The 22,030-nt window shown below is 42.1% G+C and overlaps 1 protein-coding gene across 3 annotated transcripts in view; it reads left to right on the top strand.

The window, feature by feature from the left end:
• Positions 1 to 22,030, top strand: part of znrf3 (zinc and ring finger 3) — a 315,203-nt gene that overhangs the window by 147,414 nt on the left and 145,759 nt on the right. For all 3 annotated transcript variants that reach the window (XM_033043094.1, XM_033043093.1, XM_033043092.1), the window contains exon 2: positions 11,577 to 11,702. In XM_033043094.1, coding sequence (XP_032898985.1) covers positions 11,577 to 11,702 — 126 coding nt within the window. The remainder of the gene's footprint in view (positions 1 to 11,576; positions 11,703 to 22,030) is intronic.

Here is a 22,030-nt window from a genome sequence, read left to right as displayed (position 1 = left end):
TGGCAGATAGATGTTCCATACACCTTTGTGTGAAAAAGATTCTTATTGAATGTTTTTCCCTTCACCTTTTCTCCAGGAAAGGCTGCTGATGAGGGTGCCCTGCTGGAGGGTGGCAACTTTTTGACACCGTGGGGAGGGGCAGGCCAGCGCAATGATGCTGCTGGTACTTTCTACAAGACAACCATCACCTTGTCTCCCGTCCAAGTAGACACATGGGAAAGGACCAACAATGTCACTTTAAATTCCAGTTTGGGATTGGACTCTGGCAATAATGATTATGAGTTCCTCTAATTGAATAATTGACTGGTTTACCACAACACTCTCATGTTCTGAGTTAACTTTTAATCACAAACTATCATCTTACCTTTTTATAAATGGGGTGAGCCCTGTCCCAGATGCTATGTTATGTATAGTTACCGATAAGGAGCAGGTGCAGCCTCCGATTAAAATATATTCCGTTTCCTTGGTAACCACTTTTAGTTTCTAGATTACCTGCTTTATCCCCTCGCTTGAGTTTTCCCAAGCTAATCCCATAATAGCACTGGAAATCACAGGAGGACGCGTTTAACACGTCTATTAAATCAACTCATGAAGAATGGTCTCGACCCGAAACGTCACCCATTCCTTTTCTCCAGAGATGCTGCCTGTCCCGCTGAGTTACTCCAGCATTTTGTGTCTATCTTCCATATAATCCAGCAATGTCTCCTGGTAGACACAAAAAGCTGGAGTAACTCAGCAGGTCAGACAGCATCTCTGGGGAAAAACAATAGGTGACGTTTTGGGTCGAGACCCTTCTTCAGACAATGTCTCAAAGTCTCCTGGTCGATCACTTTTTATACAGGCGTTGAATGTACTGGAGTTGAGTATTCAAGAAAAGGACACAAGCAATTTTGTTGTATCTTCACAACCTCTGTGGCAGAGGACTTCAAAGCTACAACCGACTGAGTGTGAGCATATCTTCACATCTCAATGCTAAATCACTAGCCACTAATTCTGCGATTTTGCTGCCTTGTTCTCCATTTTCCAGTGAGGTGAAACATCTTTACAGCATTTTACATTATCAAGCCCGATTCCAATCTAGGAGATCTGGTCATCGTCTCTACATTTCTTTAGCAGATTCATGGATAGGAATGGTTTGGAGTGGTGTGACCAAATGCATGCAAATGGGACCGGCTAAGACAGAGCATTTTGGTCGGCATGCACAACTTGGACCAAGGGACCTATTTCCGTGCTGCATGTCTATATAATTTAGGGATTCTAGACATAGAACATACAATTTAGGAATCTGGATCGCATGCAACTAAACGCTTTTCACTGCATCTTGGTACACGCGACATTGATAAACCATTATCTAGAACATAGTCTGTTTCTCCTCTCTCTCTCTCTCTCTCCCCCTGTCTCTCTCTCACAAACACACATATACATAGGCTCTCATTTCTTTCTCCCTCTCTCCCCCTCTCTTCTGCGCTCTCTCTTGAAATATCCAGCAGTCAAATTGCACAGTACGATCTCACGACCTGCATTTTAACATTGAGTAGTTGGTCGGTCTTGACCCAATATCTATCTGACTACGTCAAAGAGTGTTACAGCTGGACCAGAGTTCATACCCCAATTGTAACTGCACAGAATGGCCAATTGAGATCCCTCGATGACTTTGGGGGTAATTTAAAACAAGATCAAGTGACGTGGAATACCAAGGTAGAACCTGTAATAATGACGATGAAGCTCAAGGATCGTTGTTTAAAAAAAGCGAGTTCAGGAAATTCGCCAGTGAGGGAAATATACATTTTGCAATACCATGTGTGACTCCATGCTCAAGAAGATGTGGTTGATTCCTACCTGCTCTCCAAATTGGCCCTGGTTCGGGATGATAAGTGCTTACTTTGACAGTGATGCCCATATCGCATAAATAAATAAAGAGTCTTGGATTCAGACCTCGGTGTGTGCTAAACCTGCTGATCTTGGCCAGAAACAGATTTCAAATCAAAGATCTTTCATTAGCATTGGGAAATGCTAGATATTTTAAAAAAGTTCCTCAGAGAAAAGGGAGGGGATGGAGGGAGCGAAAGGGAAGGTAGGTGATAGTGGAAAGGGCAAGAAATATTGAATGGCACAAAGTGTTGGAGTAACTCAGCGGGCCAGCGAGATTCTTCTTCGGAAGAAGGGTTTGAAGAAGGGTCTCGATCCGAAACGTCACCCATTCCTTCTCTCCAGAGATGCTGCCTGCCTAAGTTACTCCAGCATTCTGTGTCTATCTTTGGTTTAAACCAGCATCTGCAGTTCCTTCCTACATATTAACTCTCCCATTCCACAGATTTGTATGTATCCAGCATCTTTTGTTCTTTTCAAAATCTAAATCTTCAGTACATACATTAATAATATCTTCCAGGTATGTGTTCCCTCTACTTATATTTGAATGGGAAATGCAAGTGAATTTCAACATTTTTCTGTATCTGATGAAAACCACAGTATTTTCATTATTTGTTACTTTTACTGAATGATAATTCATGTTTCTGCAGTAAATGCACACCATATGAAATGCACACTCAATAAAGATATATCCCAGAAATAAGACGCTGTGTATATATTTGAAACTAGAAACCAATCTGAGCAGACTGACTTCACTTCGTTTCCCATATGGACATATATTTGTGACTCAAAGTTACTGGAACATGGCAATTTTTATTCTGAGATTGGCACAGTATATTTGTCCAACTTCAATCAATCGCAAAGCACTTTAAATACAATAGTTTTCTTTTTTAAATCTAGTTTATTGTTCTTTTAGGAAACACAGCTGTCTTATCCAAACAGCAGGAGAGAATGTATCATTGTTCTTGACAGAGAAACAAGGAACTGCAGATGCTGGTTAATCCACACAAGGCCACAATGTGCTGGTGTTGAAGTATAAAGTTGTTATCACATCTAGCTGAAACCACAAGTCAAAGGATAGTTTGCAAACACGAAGACGCTATTGAATATATAAACATTGAGAATGTCAGAGAAGTTTTTGCACTGTTCTTGTTTTGTATATGTTTTTTATTCTGAATAAAGCTTATTTTTGGACAGACACAAGGATATGCAGAAAATGGAGGGATATGGATCATGTGCACACAGATATGAGTTGCTGTTCGGCACAGACATTGTGAGCCGAAGGGCCAGCTCTTGTGCTGTACTCTTTTATTTTCTATGTTCTGTCTGAAAACTAGACCCTACAATAGTGCAGGACCCTATAACTCCGGCAGCCGTCTCAGAGCATGTGACTATAAAATGTGTTACAACTGCTGATCATTGTACTCTGCCTCTGAAATTCAGCTGTACTCATAATAGAAGGAAGATGGAAGACAGAATACACACACTGAAATTACTATGCAGCATTTAGTTTAGTTTATTGTCATGTGTACCAGGATACAATGAGAAGCTTTTGTTGCATGCTATCCAGTCGAAGAACAGACTATAAATACTGTAATTGAAATAAATTGGATAGTTATATGGACGGGAAAGGAATGGAGGGTTATGGTCTGAGCGTAGGTATATGGGACTAGGGGAGAATACGTGTTTGGCACGGACTAGAAGGGTTGAGATGGCCTGTTTCCGTGCTGTAATTGTTATATGGTTATATGGTAATTACAATCAAACCATCCACAGTGTACAGATAAAGGATGTGTAGGAAGGAACTGCAAATGCTGGTTTACAGCCAAGATAATGCACAAAATGCTGGATATGCTTCAAAGAAAGTGGCTCGACCCAAAACGTCACCCATTCCTTCTCTCCAGAGATGCTGCCTGCCCTGCTAAGTTACTCCAGCATTTTGTGTCTGCCACAGATAAAGGATACAACATTTAGTGCAAGATATAGCCTGATAAAGTCCAAATAAAGATAATTCAGTGCTAGCAATTAGAGATAAATGCCTAGACATTCTGTATTGGAGTCCTGAGTGTGTCTGTCATGCAGAGCTGAGTATAGAACATTCTAACCCATCAAGAAATTTCTTGAGTGCAAAATGTGTACTTGGGCTAAATAGATGATTGGAGGATCCGTTTTAGGGATATGACTCACTGCCTTCCTTCAGCCTCGACCCGAAACGTCACCCATTCCTTCTCCCCACAGATGCTGCCTGTCCCGCAGAGTTACTCCAGCATTTTGTGCCTATATTTGGGAGTTAATATTTCTCCTCCAGTGATGAAGAGTCCTTGACCTGAAACATTAACTCTGTTTATCACTCCATAGATGCTGCTTGTCCTACCGAGTATTTCCAGCATTTCTATTTTTTAAATATTTTATACTGATGGATTAGTTTAGGATGAATGTAAATGAATGTGAATGGACAACACAGACTCAGTGAGCAGATGTACCTGTTCTCACTTAGTATAACTTTGACTCTATGCCTATTTCAGATTTACAATGAGATACTCCTGGATTCCCAAGTAGCACAAGTAATGGGTAGGGAATGTCTCGGGCTACAGATGGTGAAACTGATACAGGGGAATGCTACTGTGTGTAAAGGGTGAGATGTTAATGTGAGCCCCCAATTTCAATCATCAGAAGTTCCACAGTACATTTCAAAGAGAAATCCCTGTTTTAAACCTTTATAAAAAATGTGATCCAATTTACACTGTTCTTTCCCAATCACCCTGAAAACTGGGATCTTCACTTCTCAGGAAAGCAGATAAAGGTTGACTTGGATTTTTGATTGTGCATTGGCCTTTTTGAAATTTGCCTGCCGATATTTTTCATTCTTGATTTATAGAGATTTCACACAAAAGTGGGTATTATAAAATTAAAATACTTTAAAAAAAGTCCTTAGCTGAATTAATTTGACTCACAATTAAGGAACGACGTATGTGTATAACATCTTTAATGTCCTTTCAGGGCATCCTAAGTGCTTCCTGGTCAGTGGAGTCTCTGCCAGGCCATAATGTAGGAAACATGCCAGCCAATGCATGCTTCCACAACTGTTGTATTCCTGACGAAATCATCTGCTTTTGAATTGTAGAATGGTTATTAGATTTTTGGATTTGTACAATCTGCATTTTAAGAACTTTCTTTACCATGGGCACCGATTAAAGGCTGCCATCAATACTATGTAGCAATGTTACAAAATTTTGAGATTTTAAAAATCAAGTCTGTAATTTATCCCATCAGATAAAGCATAAAAATAAGTTTAATTTGACATCTAATTCACTTTCATATCTCAAGTATTTAAAAAGTTATGGCCATTTTCATACTCGGAAATGAGCATCTTGTTCCCTATTGATTTTCTATGGACATAACAAAAAAGTTGTGATCGTGAACAGTCAAAAGCCCATAACTTTCTTAAAAATTAAGAGAACTGAATGAAATTTTCAGTTATCATAGATTGAAGCATTCTGAAACAAATATAAAATAATCTTACTTGGATGACCTGAAATTAAAGCATATAATTAGTTAGTTACCTAATTGTAGCTAATTTCAGACTTCAATTACTAGATCTAAACATCTATCCATTTCTTAATAAATGATTAACATTTTTAAATAGCCTAAATGTCCAAATAATATTCACAAATAATTCACAATAAAACATGATTTTTAAATCTCATTTACATTAATTTATAGGCCAAATGGAAGGAATTCAGTGTTCAATTGCTGTAAATAAATGCCCATTTAAATCAGCTTTCCAGTGGGTCCCTGTGGAACGCGCTGGTTTAGAACGTTCACATTGCGGTAGATTTGTGCCTCAAATGCCCAGAAAAATACTGCGCGATATAATGGGCCCAAATTGAGCTACTCGCAATATTAAATTTTGTATAAAAGGATCTTTAGAAGCCCTTTTGAATGTAAAAATATACAACCTACCTTCTGCTATTTTCTTTATGAGACCCTGCGGTTGCTGACGGTCGCGGGTTTAGAGATTGATTTTTAAACTACTATAACTATTATTCAAGGCCTTTAAACCTAATAATAGCTTTTGCGACGGGGTCTATCAGCGATTTTTCGTTAATAATTAACTAGGCTGAACATTTTCGATTGGAACAGCTTAGAGAAAATCGCGTTTTAAACCCGCCCCCTCTAAACGGCGCCAAAATCGCGCACAACCTCAGCGGCAGATATTCAACGACGCTTCAGGTAGGCTTTGCAACATACCTATACTATGGTTCCTTTGACTTGTATAAACAGGCAGACTGAAAGAAAAGGAGGAAGTTACTTGCTCTGTTTAAGTTACAAAAGAATGCATTGCCTTTCATGAACTCAGGACATTGTGGTGCAGAAGAGAAATGGCACATCAGCTGATCTTGTTTGCATGCTGGGTGCAAATACTATAAGTTAATGACATTCTTTCAACAAAGAATGGAATTGCATTTCTACAGAGCTCCTTGTTATGTCTGAACTCCACGTCAGGTGTAGCTTGATGTGCAATCATAAAGCACAGAAACAAGCCCTTCAACGTATATTCTCCATACCGTTCAAGATGCCCCATTTACACGTCTCACCTGCCCCGCGTTTGGCCCATACCCCTGCAAACTTTCCTATTCATGAACCTTCCCAGATATCTTTTTAATGCCATTTGGATAAGTACATGAAAAATCAATGTTCTAATGTAGTGAAAGTATCAGTTAATTTACACATTGGACCTTGAACTAACAGCAGTGTGGTAAACATTCTATTACTGGTGTTACCTGAAATATCGCTCAGGGCAATCTTATTGAAAATAATTCTGTGGGTGTTTCACTTTGGGCATTGATAAGACGTGATTGATAATGTAAACCTATTTTACATTGGAACTGTCCACTAAAAATATTTAGGCTTTTGCGCAACCAAATCTGAATCTTTGTCCAAACATTCCTGAGGGAAAGCATTGGAGCAGGTTTAATAAGTGATATTCTTCAGTGTTGCAATCCAACCAGCTCACACAAACCCCTGCTTTGTAACTAAAGCCAAGTATTATTAGAGGTGGCTGCATTATTGTATATTCTGTGGTTAAATAGATAGTATCCTCTTTGTTTGACTTTCCAAGTCATATTTAATAACTATTAGAAAAACATTCATCCTTTCATGAACTGTATTGCACGTCTGTGTTGATAGATGGTAGATAAAAGTTGCGTTTTAGAGATACAGTGCGGAAACAGGCCCTTCGGGCCACCGAGTCCATGCCGACCATCGATCACCCGCACACTAGTTTCATGTTATCTCACTTTCACATTCTACACACTAGGGGCATTTTACAGAAGCCAATTAACCTACAAACTTGCCCGTCTTTATGGGAGGAAACTCACTCGGTCACAGGGAAAATGTGCAAACTCCGCACAGACAGGACCTGTAGTTGGGATCAAATCCGGATCTCTGGCGCTGTGAGGCAGCAGCTCTATCACTGTGCTGCCCACAGATACAGCATTTTGTTCATGTATTGTCTACACTCTTTCATCATGTAAGCTTTTTTGGACAATTTACCGCATTGGCACATGGGCCATAAATATGGGCAGCAGGATACCACAGTTGGCGGAGCTGCTGCCTTACAGTGATAGCCGCCTGGGGTCAATCCTGACCTTGAGTGCTACCTATGTAGAGTTTGCAAGTTCTGCCAGTGGCTATGTGAGTTTCCTAGAAACACTCTGGTTTCCTCCTTCATCCCAAAGGAATGTGGGTTGGGAGGTTAATAAGCCATTGCAAGTCATCGCTTGTATGTAGGTGAGTGAAAGAGTCAAGAGGGAGTTGATAAGAGAATGTGAGGCCAACAGGATTAAAGAGGTAGTTGGTGTATACTCAGTTACATGATATATGTCTCTAGCATGTTAAGGATTCACTGCTAATGTTCAATCCTGACCTCTGGTGCAAGTTTAGTTTAGAGATACAGCATGGAAACGGGCCCTTCTGCCCACCGAGTCCACGCAGACCAATGATCATTGGTACACTAGTTCTATTCTACAACCTAGGGACAATTTACAGAGCCAATTAACCTACATGTCTTTGGAGTGTGGGAAGAAACCGGAGCACGCAGGTCACAGGTAGAACGTACAAACTCCGTTGAGATGGCACCCGTAGTCAGGATCGAACCCGTGTATCTGGCGTTGTAAGGCAACAACTCTACAGGTGCTGTCTGTGTGGAGTTCGTACATTCTCTCTGTCGCTGTGTGGGTTTCCTCCTGCATTTTTGGTTTGTAGGCTAATTGCCTTCTGTAAATTGCTCCTAATGTGTAAGATATGAAAGTGGGTTAGCATAGAACTAGTATGAGGGTGATCGATGGTCGGCCTGAACTCGGTTGGCTGTAGGGTCTGTTTCCCCGCTGTATCTTTAACCTAAATTAAACTAAACCTTCTGGGAGAAGATATAGATGCTTGAAAGCTCAGAATTACAAACTTAGGAACAGCTTCTCCTTCACCTAAACCAAGAGTTATCCACCTCAGATGATAAAGCATCTCAGTAATGAGTCCGTTTTGTGTACCTTCAATTTTCCAGCATCTGCAGTTCCTTCTTGAAAACTCAGTAATGAGTCCACTTGTTGCCAGCCTTGGATGAGTGAACATGTTTCACAAAGTAGTTTCTAGTTGCAGTATTAGTACTTACACAGGTGATGATATTAGACAGCAGGTATTATTCAAAGTCTATTTATTGGGTTCCAGTGGAAATTCACTGCCGGCGACAGCAAGTAAAGGTTAGGTGCGTCAAGTTTCAATAAATGAAAGAGAAAAAAAAGGGCATTTATATGGTTCAGGAGAGATCAACATAATGAAGAAAGCTCATCAGCATATTTGCATTTTTAGGCATCTACAAAGATTCAGTATTTCCACGATTATTCTCTCTTCTACATTGCGGGAGAACTGACAGGAATTGAAAGCGTGGACATCCAACTTAGGAACAGCTTCTTCCCCACTGCCATCTAACTCCTGAACACATGGCCAGTCCCACAGCCCAGTCTAGGAGGTGCCATCACAAACTCGCACCCATAACTCGACCTTATTTAGTTATTCCCATTATACATTACCATTCTTCAGCACTATATTCTTGCATTGTGCTGCAGTTTTGAACAAATGGTTGCATTTATTGTTGTGTTTATCTTTATGACTCTAGAGGTTGGCGGCGTGACCGACATCACAGCGACCTCTGCAGTCCGTCTGTCTTTTTTTATTTTATTGACCTGTAGAGTGTAAAGTTTGTGGTGGGTTTTTGACTGTGTATGTGTGGGGGGCGGGGGGGTGGGTGGGGGAAACTTTTAGATCTCTTCCCTGTACGGGGACCCGACCTTTTCCCTGTTGGGTCTCCGTTGCCGTTGGGGCCTAGCACCGTGGAGCGGCCTCCAACCGGAACGACAGCTCAAGTTACGGAGCCTGCGGAGCTGCGGAGCTGCGGACCTACCATCGTGGAGCTGGCCGGCTTAGGAGCATGGAGAGCTGTGATGGCGCACGGCTGCGACCCGACTCCGGTGGATGGTGACACTGGGAGCTCGCGGGTCCCCGGTGGGAGACTGCTTTGCGGGGCACCGGCAACGGCGACTTCTCCTGCTCGAATTGCGGGGTTGAGAGTGACCTGGAGCGGGGCCTTACATCGCCCGGCGCGGCTTTAAATGGCCGCGGACTTGCTAGCGCCCGCCGGGGGCTCCAACATCAAGACCCGGGGCAGGGCCTTACATCGCCCGGTGCGGCTTTGAGTGGCCGTGGGACTTGCTAGCGCCCGCCGGGGGCTTTGACTTTGACTTCGGGAGAGGAATGGAGAGCAGGGGAGAGACAAGTTTTTGCCTTCCATCACAGTGAGGAGGAGATTCACTGTGATGGATGTTTGTGTAAATTGTGTTGGTGTGTGTCTTGGTTCATTTCTTGTATGGCTGCAGAAACCAAATTTCGTTTGAACTTCATGTGAGGTTCAAATGACAAATAAATGGTATTGTATTGTATTGTAGGGATACGGCCCAAATGTGGACAAATGGGACTAGCTTAAATGGGGCATTATGGACGAGTTGGGCCTTCCTTGTATCCTTCCTGTTTCACTACTGTTTACTCTGTGAGCTTCATGTGAATAAGGAATGTATATAAATAGTCACAAAAGGTTTTGAGATATCTACATTAATAAATATGTTTAATGGAGTGGAGGGGCGGAGGGATGATAGGTGTAGTGGACATTAGTAAGTGGAACTGTATTGACCTGAACATCTGCTGACTAATCCATCAAATAATCTTTAAAATTCAAGCTTGATAGCTTGGAGGTGCTATGCTGATGGAGCTGGTTGCTTCAAACCCAATCTAAGCTGAAACTTCACACAATCTGACCAAACTGTTGAACATGACAGGACTCTGTGATGTATCTTCATGTTTCTTCTCTATCCCCCTTTCGGAGACCCATTCCCACTCAACACATGAGCTATATCTTTCCGGTGCATCTTGTTGGCAAAATATTTTATCATTCAGTTTAGAGATACTGCACGGAAATAGGGACTTCAGCCCACTGAATCGGCACAGACCAGCGATCCCTGCCCAGTATCACTACCGTACACACACACACTATGGACACACACACTGGGTACCAAACCAATTAACCTACAAACCTGCATGTCTTAGAGTTTGGGAGGAAACCAACAATCTTGGAAAAAATCCATACAGGTCACGGGGAGAACACACAAACTCCGTACAGACAAGCATCCGTAGTCAGGATCGAACCCGGGTCTCTGGTCCTGTAAGGCAGTAGCCTAATGGGTGTCCTGCCATTTATATGATTCTTGTGATTCTTGATTATATGGACGAGCAGCTGGATCTCTTAATAACTTGACAGAAATGCATCCAGGCTGGAGATAGGGATGAAGTGGGAGGGAAATGAAGAGACAATATTTATGGTACTGTCCATCCGATATTGAATAATGATATAATGTGATCGGGCAGCATTGTGCCAGTATGCCAACATATTCATTTGTAACGGGATATTTGTTATATTGATTGTATTGGGAAGGGTGATTATAGGGTGATGGGTTGTATATATGACCAAGAGATACTGTTTGGTATATGAGGGTTTTTTCTTTTTTTTCTCTTTTTCTGTATGCCTTTGTAAATATTTGATTAGTGTACAAATGTAAATAATTTGGTGTACATATAGCTGCTGGTGTACATATGGTGCACATATAGCTGCTGGTGTACATGTGGTGTACATATATATAGCTGCTGGTGTATATATGGTGTACATATAGCTGCTGGTGCACATATGGTGTGCATATAGCTGCTGGTGTACATATGGTGTACATATAGCTGCTAAATTTGTATAAGATAATTATAAGCAGTTGAATAAGGGGTGGGAATTAATAAGCTTTGGCTTCTTCCTACTCCTTTTCGGACACATACGATTTCATTTATTTATAGATATTGTTTATGACTCTTTATAAATATTCTTGTTTTGTTTTTTGTTTTTTTTGTAAGTTGTTTCACACTTGCTTTTTATTATTTTATTCTGTTCGAAATAGAGAATTAAAACAAAAAACAATAACAAAACTGTAAAATAAATCTCTGGTCCGTGGTGTTCAACGAAGGATATGTTCGTGTGCATCAAGGCTAGATACCAACTTTGTTTAGAATGAATATAGCCTTGCACTTATTAATTTGCTGTGTGTGTCGATTCTCCGCAGATGCACCCATTGGGACTATGCAACAACAATGATGAGGAGGATCTGTACGAGTATGGATGGGTGGGGGTAGTGAAGCTGGAGCAACCGCAACTGGATCCCAAACCCTGTCTCACCGTGCTGGGCAAGGTAAGGAAAGATACTGCACTGAGTCCACACACATTCTCTGGTCTGACTTTCTCATGATCTGATCTGGTTCCATGGTCTGAATTTAGCAATGTTTGCCTCCGCAGATTAAAAAAAAACCCAAATCTAATGGTTCAGCATTTTGTCTATGTTTAGAAATGTTTCCAGAACATTGTGAGCAGCCAAGAGAGAAAAAATGAAAGGAGAATTAAAGGAAGACAACTTTTCCACCTATTGGATGTGAAAATAGTGTAGGTGGGGAAGAATGGTAGCTTCACCTTGGGGGTGTGCAAAGGAAGATGATTGGGTGATGAAACCTCAAGGATTTTGTTCAGCTAATGTGAGCAATCCTTTTCTTGCAGCTGAGATTTACCTTGGAAGGTGTTTAGCTGACGGAGGGTTAGCCTGCTTATTGTGCACCTTTTATTGCAAGTTATGAATTTTAATGCATAATATCTGCACATATGCAGAACAAAAATGCCCAGTGATGGATAGTGCATCTACGGAGAACCAAGTCCAGATGATATCTACGGATTCAGGTTTCCTGCTCCGACACCTGTTTAATCTTCCTGTTTACCATTGTATCCTTCTACTTTGACCATCTGACATTTTCTGCAGCATAACAGACTTCACTGGTGCCTCTGCTGTCTTCCCAAGTTTCCATAACCAAATCTCGACATTTAGTTTCTATAGTTTTACTTGGCAGCAAATAACTCTCCCTATTTCATACCCGACTGCAATAGTAACATAGAAACATAGAAACATAGAAAATAGGTGCAGGAGTAGGCCATTCGACCCTTCGAGTAATATTTTCAACTCTGGTGAGGCATCCATTCTGTTATCTTTTTTGTTCAAAACAAGGTAATGTAGAGGTAGGGTCATAGAGTGATACAGTGTGGAAACAGGCCCTTCGGCCCAAGTTGCCAACTTGTCCCAGCTACACTAGTCCCACCTGCCTGTAGTTGGTCCATATCCCTCTAAACTTGTCTTTTCCATGTATCTGCACATACAGTATGTAGAAATTACCTCCCTGCTTTACCTCCTCTGCTTTAACTCCCCCCTCAACTCCATCCAAGGACCCAAGCAGTCTTTCCAGGTGTGGCAGAGGTTCACCTGCACCTCCTCCAACCTCATCTATTGCATCCGCTGCTCTAGATGTCAGCTGCTTTACATCGGTGAGACCAAGCGTAGGCTTGGCGATCACTTCGCCGAACACCTCAGCTCGGTTCGCAATAACCAACCTGATCTCCCGGTGGCTCAGCACTTCAACTCACGCTCCCATTTTGAATTCGACCTTTCTGTCCTGGGCCTCCTCCATGGCCAGAGTGAGGACCACCGTAAATTGGAGGAGCAGCATCTCATATTTCGCTTGGGCAGTTTGCACCCCAGCTGTATGAACATTGACTTCTCTAATTTCAGGCAGTCCCTGCTTTCTCCTCCCCTTCTCAGCTCTCCCTCAGGTTCCACCTCTTCTTTTCTTCCCCCCCCCCCCCCTTCACATCAGTCTGAAGAAGGGTTTTGGCCCAAAACGTTGCCTTTATCCTTCGCTCCACAGACTGCTTCACCCGCTGAGTTTCTCCAGCATTTTTGCTACCTTTGATTTTCCATGTATCTGTCTGTTTCTTAAACGTTGGGGTAGTCCCTGCCTCATCTACCTCTTCTGGCAGCCTGTTCCATACACCCACCACCATTTGTAGTTTTATAATTTCTCAGTCATTACAAGGCAATGCAGTTTATTCATACTTTAGAAGCTTGATTTATATATATTCTTGTTTTCAACTTGTGGGAGATGTATCAAAACAACAGCATCAGCAGTTTTACACTCATCCACTTCTCCCTTGCCCACATCCTGTGCAAAAATAGTAAAGTTTAAAAAAATACATCCGATTCCTGTGCTAAATCTTGGATGTAATTTTGTGCCATTCCAAATCTCTACCGTATTTCTTTGGGCCTCTCATGGTTTGTTTGACTCTTGTCTTCCTCTTTTGTCCTCTCTTTCATGTTCCCTATCTCACTCTGCAGAGTTCAGACAATAGTTATCTCTCAGAACATTCCTTCCTTGTTTATTTTTGCCTGTGGACCCACATTATCTCCAGTGTGATCTTAAAGACTATAGTATGACTGCTGATGTACGATGATGTGATGGTAAGATTAGGGCAGCCGATCCCCATAATCTGTGACGCCCTCATAACAACAATGCTGTCTCGCATTTACGAGTTACATTACATAGCTTGACAACGTTTTAAAGTAACCACAATTTATTATTATTTCCAGGGCTGTCGATTTAAACTCCGAAAGTTTGCCTGAAGCATAGAGCCTATTTTATACATTTTTCATTTAATGAATTTGCAATTTTCTGAATATAAAATGGCTTTTGATAATTTTCCCTCAAAATGAATGGATCACATTGAAGATACAGGGGAATTGATTTTTGTTCTAGTTGTGCAAAGTGAAGTTTTCTAAAGATTATTTTGACTGTTTCAAACAATGTGAAGAAGTGCTGTCGTGTTGCAACATTGCTAAATGCAGATTGGTGCCTGAAGGGCCAGTGAGAAGGAGTTTGTATGCAGATCACGTGCAGTGGGGAGAATGGGGCTGAATTAAAACCATGTTGATTGTCTATTACCCAGAGCTTGGTAACATTCAGATTCAATTAAAGTGCAGCCCCAATTCAACTGTACTCTGTAAACTAACAGACTTCAAAGAGGCTTAATCCCTCCATTTCAGTTTGTTTGAACTTGAGGAATATAAATTCAAGGAGACAGTATTCTATTCTGCCTTCTGTTCAGAGCTTTCCTTCCACTAAGTGTGCGCCGGTTCCCGTAAACCTTCAAAGTATGAAGATGCTGGCTAATCCATACAAAGTCTGCATTGCTGCTGTGCAACCCTCCACAGATCTTCACTCTCATTGAAGTCTGGCGGACGAGTTTGTGGGTGTTGTAAGGAGGGCGTGCATCTACAGTGCATTGTGAAAATACCAAGCACCCTGGTGTCAGTCAGCTGGTGACCCTCTGTTGTGGTCATCTATGCATTGGCTCCTCTTGTGTTGGCAGGGTCCAGTGGCACTTTGCCCCATGGCCAGTGGCTGGGGTAAGATGTCTAGAGGGTGGTGCCACCCCGACAACTGCTGTAGCTCAGGAAGGTCACTCAACATCAGAACTTCAAAGTCAATTCAGACTAGGCCACAATTTCTGGACTTCCCCGTTACATCCTTAATTTGATAATTAAACACAAATCTAGCCGAGAGACAGACTTGATTGTGTTCATTCCCACGTTAGAGTCAACTGAAACTCCATTCCTTTGTACAAAAGTTGGGAAATAGCCAATTCCTTTCTGTCCAAGGCTGCCGTGGATTGGTGCCGCACAATAACCTGGTATCAGACTGCATCATCCCTGCAGCAAAACCTATGCTGGTGGGATGGAGCAATGGGGATGGAGGGCAGTGCCAACCACATGGATGGGCAGTAAATATCTCAACTAGTAACACACTGCAAAGAACAAATAAGAGGTTGAAAGATGAGAAATAATCTTTTCCTCCAGCAAATTCTTCAGCAATGTGCAAGTCATCTGGAATTTGTACATTACCAGATGGGCAGGAACAGCTGAACCACAAGGCTCTTTGGACATAATTGATGAAAGGAATGAAGTTGTCAGGGCTTTTCATCTCTGCCTAATCTCAGACTTTTTGCACTGGTTTAAGTGGGCAACCCGGACAAGGGGAAGTGTGTGAAGCCTGTTGTTGAGACGAGTTTGGAAGATTCTGACTTTGTTTCAGAAAGTACCTTTCATCACGTGAGATTCTCGGGGAAATTGCCATGAACTCAGATGGTTAGGTTCAGTAAAGTCCATTGATGCATAGCCCCTTGAATGTGAAGAATAGACACCTTCACCTCTATATATGATCACCTGTTAATCTGTGTAGGAAGGAACTGCAGATGCTGGTTTAAATCAAAAATAGACACAAAAAGCTGGAATAACACAGCGGGACTCTTGTTGCTTGTTTTAGTATGGTTGTGTGGTCAATCGAATATCATTGCACCTTAATTTGTACACGTGACAATAAAAGACCTTTGAATCTTTGAACCTTTGACAGGCTGCATCTCTGGAGAGAAAAAATGGGATATTTCCGAATCAGTCTGAAGAAGGGTCTTGACCGAAGACGTCATCCATTCCTTCTCTCCAGAGATGCTGCCTGGCCCGTTGAGTTACTCCAGCATTTTGTGTCTATCACCTGGTAATCATCATGTTGGCTTCTCCATTGTAGACAACTATATGTGTGTCTGTATATGTGTCACATGTGTGCGTGATATACTTTTAATGTTGATGCATTATATCATTTCTATTTCAATCATGCTCGTTCATAAAATGGGCATAAAATTATCTTATTTCATTGGTTGGGAGCTATTTATTTTGTCAAAGTTGTGAAAAGATAGGAGTACGATTTTTAGAATGTGCCCCAAAATTTAATAAATTAAGTATAAGCTAGCAACTTGTCCCATTGGTGGTAGTAACAACTGAAGAATGGTTGATGCTCTCTTAATTTGGTTCTCCATTTGTTTTAGCAAATTGGATAAACTATTGAAATCAATGCAGGTCCCAATAGTCAGACACATAGCCAGCTCTCGCTCTCTCTCCCATCTAGTTAAGCTAATTATGTCTTAGTTCATGGCATATTCTTGGGTCCTGCTTCACCTCTAATGCTTTGTTCGAGAGGCTATTCTTAAATCCAAACCCTATATCTAGATTTGATGCCCTGTAGGTCTAGGCTCTATATCCTATAGTCTGAAGAAGGGTCTCAACCCGAAACGTCGCCCATTCCTTCTATCCAGAGATGCCGTCTGTCCCGCTGAGTTACTCCAGCATTTTGTGTTTATCTTCGGTGTAAACCAGCATCTGCACTTCCTTCCTACATAAGCAGGCGTATCGCCAATTGTCCAAACCCCACACACACTGGCTGGTTTGTTCAGCCGGAAGCCTGGTAGAATTTGGTTGCAGGACTTGAATTGTGATTAATCCATTCATGGTGAAGGTCAAACATGGGCATATTGTCACCTTTGATGTTTCTGTTCTACATACTTAAGCTTCCGGTATCACATCTCAGTGACGTTCCCATTGTTCCGCCAACACATTTGTTTATTGGAAGTAACTTTGATGACAGGTACCAGATCAATGACAATGGGGGTGTTTTTCAACACCAGAGAAAAGGCTGATATGGACTACAAACAATTAATCTGGTGTGAATGAAAAGAACACTTGATTACTTCACTGAGATTAATACAAAAAATGTCAGACAAATAGTGTGGATTGTTTCTACCACCTCGTGCTTCTGTTCACATTAGGGCAATGATTTGTCAGTCATCAAACACAGTAATGAAGAGGTAATGAGTGGGCATTTGTTTCATTACTGTTACTCAGCCACATCTGAGCCACCTGTTATTTGTCATTCAAGGGGTTTAAAATTATGTCTTTATCTTTCAATGGCAAAAATTGAATGACTGTAAAACTCTGACAACCTGGTCATATTAAGTGTAGGAAGGAACTGCAGATGCTGGTTTAAACCGAAGATAGACACAAAAAGCTGGAGTAACTCAGTGGGACCTATTCCTTCTCTCCAGAGATGCTGTTTGTCCCGATGAGTTACTCCAGCTTTTTGTGTCTATCTTTATATTAAGTAAAAACGTTTGTTGCTGGCTGGACCATAACCTGCCCAAGTCGAGAAAAATCGGACTGGCACGATACCCACAGATGCCACGTAAACAGTTTGTTCAACTTTTAGAGCTCTCCAGTGGAGAAAATTTGTCAAGTCTCATCAAACCGTGACAAATAACTGCCATGACAATATTTGTGTAGCAAGGAACTGCAGATGCTGGTTTATACTGGAGATTGACACAAAATGCTGGAGTAACTCAGCAGGACAGGCAGCATCTCTGGATAGAAGGAATGGGTGACGTTTGGGATCGAGACCCTTCTTTGGGCAATATTGTCACATCACTGGTGAGATTAGAGAATGAGGAATCAAAATAGGAATCAAGAATGTTAGGGCATTCAGAAAAGAACACTTGGTTACTTTGAACTTTAGAACTACTACGTGAACTACTACAGAACTGGTCACCACTTTTGACTTTTGGATGATGATGCAAACTAGGCCATATGATCTATTATCCATTATCTTCCAACTTAATGAAAATAAAATATAGGAATAATAATTCAGGAGTGATATATTAGAGTAACTGCATTAATATTGCTCATGGTGTAGTATTGCCTAAGCTTAGATCTACGGCCCACGATATCAGATGAAGTGGGAAAAGACGTTGCTTTTTAATGGCAAAGCGAGGTTAGAAACTGTTCGCAGCATGTGGTGGGTACATAGCGAAATCCCACAGTTAGCTTAGAGACTAAAAGCCAATTGCTTTGTTTTAAGTGCAATGTAGGCCAAGGGGAAAGATCAGCCATGCTACCAAGAAAACTCCCTTTTCTGTCAAATGGTGCCATGAGGTCTGAAGAAAGGTCTCGGCCTGAAACGTCACCCATTCATTCTCTCCAGAGATGCTGCCTGTCCCACTGAGATACTCCAGAATGTTGTGTCTTATCTTCTGTTTAAACCAGCATCTGCAGTTCGTTCTTGCCCATGAGATCTTTAACTTAATCAGTGGCACCTCCGAGTATACTCGGGTCTTGGCCAATGGTGAAAACTAACTTGGCAGTGAAGGTTTTTTTTTGCATATCTTTCATTCATTGTTCTTTATCTCTCTACATCACCGTGTATATCCAGGGCTGCCAACATTGGGTGGGAGTTGAGATTGAGAAATTGCGAGGGAGCATAGCGACTGAGGCGGGGAGGGTGTGGGAGGGAGCTTTTCCAATTTTCAGCTTGAAATTGTGCAATCTGGAGCATACTGTCGTGAGTCTTTTAACTTACACTTGAATGCAACATTTATGCTTCAAATTGGATTAGGTATGAATAAGGTTAGGCTAAATACATTCCTAATTACATTCCACAGTAGAGCCAGGTTCTAATCAACAGGTGCAGCACATGAATGACCTTTGTATATTCATGTATGGAAATCAGATTATAATTCATGCTGTTACACATATATAGAGAGAAACAAAAACGTAGAAACAAGGCAAGAGGAGTCAGACTTCCATCACTGTTCTGCACAAATAAATCAATCAACCTTGCCCTTTGACAAAAGAAACAAGACAAAAATAATGCCACATATTCAACCGTATATGGTTCAATGAAATTAAGATATATATGTGAAACATATATACTGAAACAGGCCCTTCGGCCCACCAAGTCCACATTGACCAGCAATCTACCATACACCAGTTCTATCCAACACGCCAGGGACAATTTACAGAAGCCAATTAACCTACAAACCTGCACTTCCTTCGGATGTGGGAGAAACCGAAATTTCCAGAGAAAACCATGTGGTCATAGGGAAACATAGAAACATAGAAAGCCTTCGAGCCTGCACCGTCATTCAATATGATCATGGCTGATCATCCAACTCAGTCTCCTGTACCTGCCTTCTCTGCATACCCCCTGATCCCTTTAGCCACAAGGGCCACATCTAACTCCCTCTTAAATATAGCCAATGAACTGGCCTCAACTACATTCTGTGGCAGAAAATTCCAGCGATTCACCACTCTCTGTGTAAAAAATGTTTTTCTCATCTCAGTCCTAAAAGATTTCCCCTTTATCCTTAAACTGTGACCCCTTGTTCTGGACTTCCCCAACATTGGGAACAATCTTCTTGCATCTAGCCTGTCCAACCCCTTAAGAATTTTGTACATTTCTATAAGATCCCCCCTCAATCTTCTAATGTACAAATTATATACAGACAGCACCCGTAGTCAGGATCAAATCTGGGTCTGTGGTGCTGCAAGGCAGCAACTCTACCACTGCGCCACCGTGCAACCCCATTAAATTATTTTTTCTGTAATAGATTTATTGTGGTGTCTCGTCAATAAAGATGAACACATGATTCTGATTTCTGCCCTTAGTTGGATAACACACCTCTCCAGTCATTGAGTTTTATGGCTGGTTTTCAACCTCTTCAGTCTGAAGGTCTCGACCCGAAACACCACCTATTCTTTCTCTCCAGAGATGCTGCCTGTCCTGCTGAGTTATTCCAACTTTTAGAGTCTATCTTCAGTTTAAACCACCATCTGCAGTTCCTTCCTACACTCTTTGTAAAGCAAAACAGGTTCTATTCTCATAATATTATTCACCTCAACTAAGTATTTTCTTCACCTCCGTTGCTGTAGAGAATACAATCCCAGTTATCAAATCTTTCTTCAATGTGAAAAAAAATTCCAGCCCTGCCAATATGTTCATAAATCGCCCCTGGATTCTCTCCAGAGCAATTACACCCTTTCTACAGTGTGTCATAGTCTTACAGCACGGAAACAGGTCCTTCATCTCAACTTGTCCATGCAGATCAAGATGCCCCATCTAAACTAGTCCCATTTATCCACATTTGGCCCATATCCCTTTAAACCCTGTGTGTGTGTAAGGGTGTGTGTTAGGTTGTGTGTGAGAGTGTGTGTCAGTGAAGCGGTGACAACACCCGGAGTGAGTGGAGACTTGGCTATGTCCCTCTCTCCCCCCCCCCCCCCCCCCCCCCCCCCCCCCCCCCCCCCCCCCCCGGGAATGCGGGCCGGCCCAGGTGTTCTGTCCAGCTGGGGTCTGGGAGAGGTGAGGGTCAGTGACTCGGGTGCCCGGGGGAGGTGAGGGACAGGCATCGGAGCGGAGTTATAGGCAGCATCTATGGAGCGGTAGACAAAAATGCTGGAGAAATGCTTGAGTCTGAAGAAGGGTCTAACTCAGACATAGATGCTGCCTCACCCGCTGAGTTTCTCCAGCATTTTTGTCTACATTGCCATTTTAAATAGTGTGCGATGGGCTTAAGCCAATTAAATAGCTTGTTCTTTACGGAGAACCCGCCGACAGAAAACTATTCTCATTGGTGAGTGTGGAGGAGAGGGACTTCATTTATTTATTTATATATTTATGTTTTAAACTGTTTTTTTTGAGTGTGTGAACTTCTGTCATCAGCGTGAGAGCGTGAGAATTTTGTCAAATGCGTGAGTCTCACGCTCAATGCGTGAGAGTTGGCAGCCCTGTATATCTCTTGTTTCCCTTATCCCTAAACTGTCTGAAGAAGGGTCTCCACCCGAAAAGTCACCCATTCCTTCTATCCAGAGATGCTGCCTGTCCCGCTGAGTTACTCCAGGATTTTGTGTCTTTCATCGGTTTAAACCAGCATCTGCAGTTTCTTCTTGCACAATGAAGGGGTTGACGTGAGTTGTCAGGACAGGGGAAGAGTTCACGCCAGGTGAGCGTTTTCTGAGATATTACGCACTAAATGGGACAGCCTTCTCATCAAATCATTGCATATCGCTGCTTAACTTAATTGACCGGTCTTTTTAAAAGGCTGGAAATGCAAAAACCACCAACCTGAATTGGGCCGAGACTCAGTCAAGTGAACAAACTCTGGATATTGAGGATGTTTCTAGTTAGGTTCATGGATACAAAGAGGACATTGGCATGTTGCTAGAGTATTGAGCTCAAACTAGTAACAAAATAAATGAAATTGATGTGCCGATCATCATCATCATCATCGTTGAAAACGTTAGCGACGCAGTGGTGCTGGTTTCCGACGGGAACGGTGACGGACGCACCACACGTCTCTGTCCTCCAGTTCCTGTGGACTTCCGCCGCTGGAAGCACAGGATTTTGGTGTGTGTGCTTTATCATCGTTCCTTACAATGCGATGTACAACAGTGATCGCAACTTCTACTGAACTTCTTTGATCAGCAATGACCTCATAGAATGAAGGAAAAGACCCAAAGGACCCAAAAGATAGTCGGCTACAACCCTTGTTTCCTGTATTCAATTACTCGTCTGATGTCTGTCTGAACTTCCACAAAGATACTCCTCCAAAGTAGAAACACTGGAGAAATGGTGGTAATGATGACCGGATAACCTACGTAGGTCATCTAGTCCGAAGAAGGGTCTCGACCCGAAACGTCACCCATACCTTCCCACCAAAGAAGCTGCCTGTCCCGCTGAGTTACTCCAATGTTGTGTGTCTATCTTCAATCATTCGCTCCTCCTGTACAACCATGGTTGGTGGTTACCCCTGATTCTCTTCAGCACCAGTGTAAGATAGTCGGCTACAACAGTGGATCTCGTGGATTTCAGCAGCTGCCCACCCCTTGTGTCACCAAGTCATGATCATGTTGGAGACAGGTTGAACCAAGCCAGTTATGTCAAAGCATCAATTTTGTAGATTGCTGGCAGCAAAAACAAGATTGAAGTTATT

The sequence above is a fragment of the Amblyraja radiata genome, chromosome 25 (genome assembly GCF_010909765.2).
Source record: "Amblyraja radiata isolate CabotCenter1 chromosome 25, sAmbRad1.1.pri, whole genome shotgun sequence".
Lineage (NCBI taxonomy): Eukaryota > Metazoa > Chordata > Chondrichthyes > Rajiformes > Rajidae > Amblyraja > Amblyraja radiata.
Note: the sequence above shows the minus strand (reverse complement) of the source record. Positions and strands in the feature narration are given on the sequence as shown.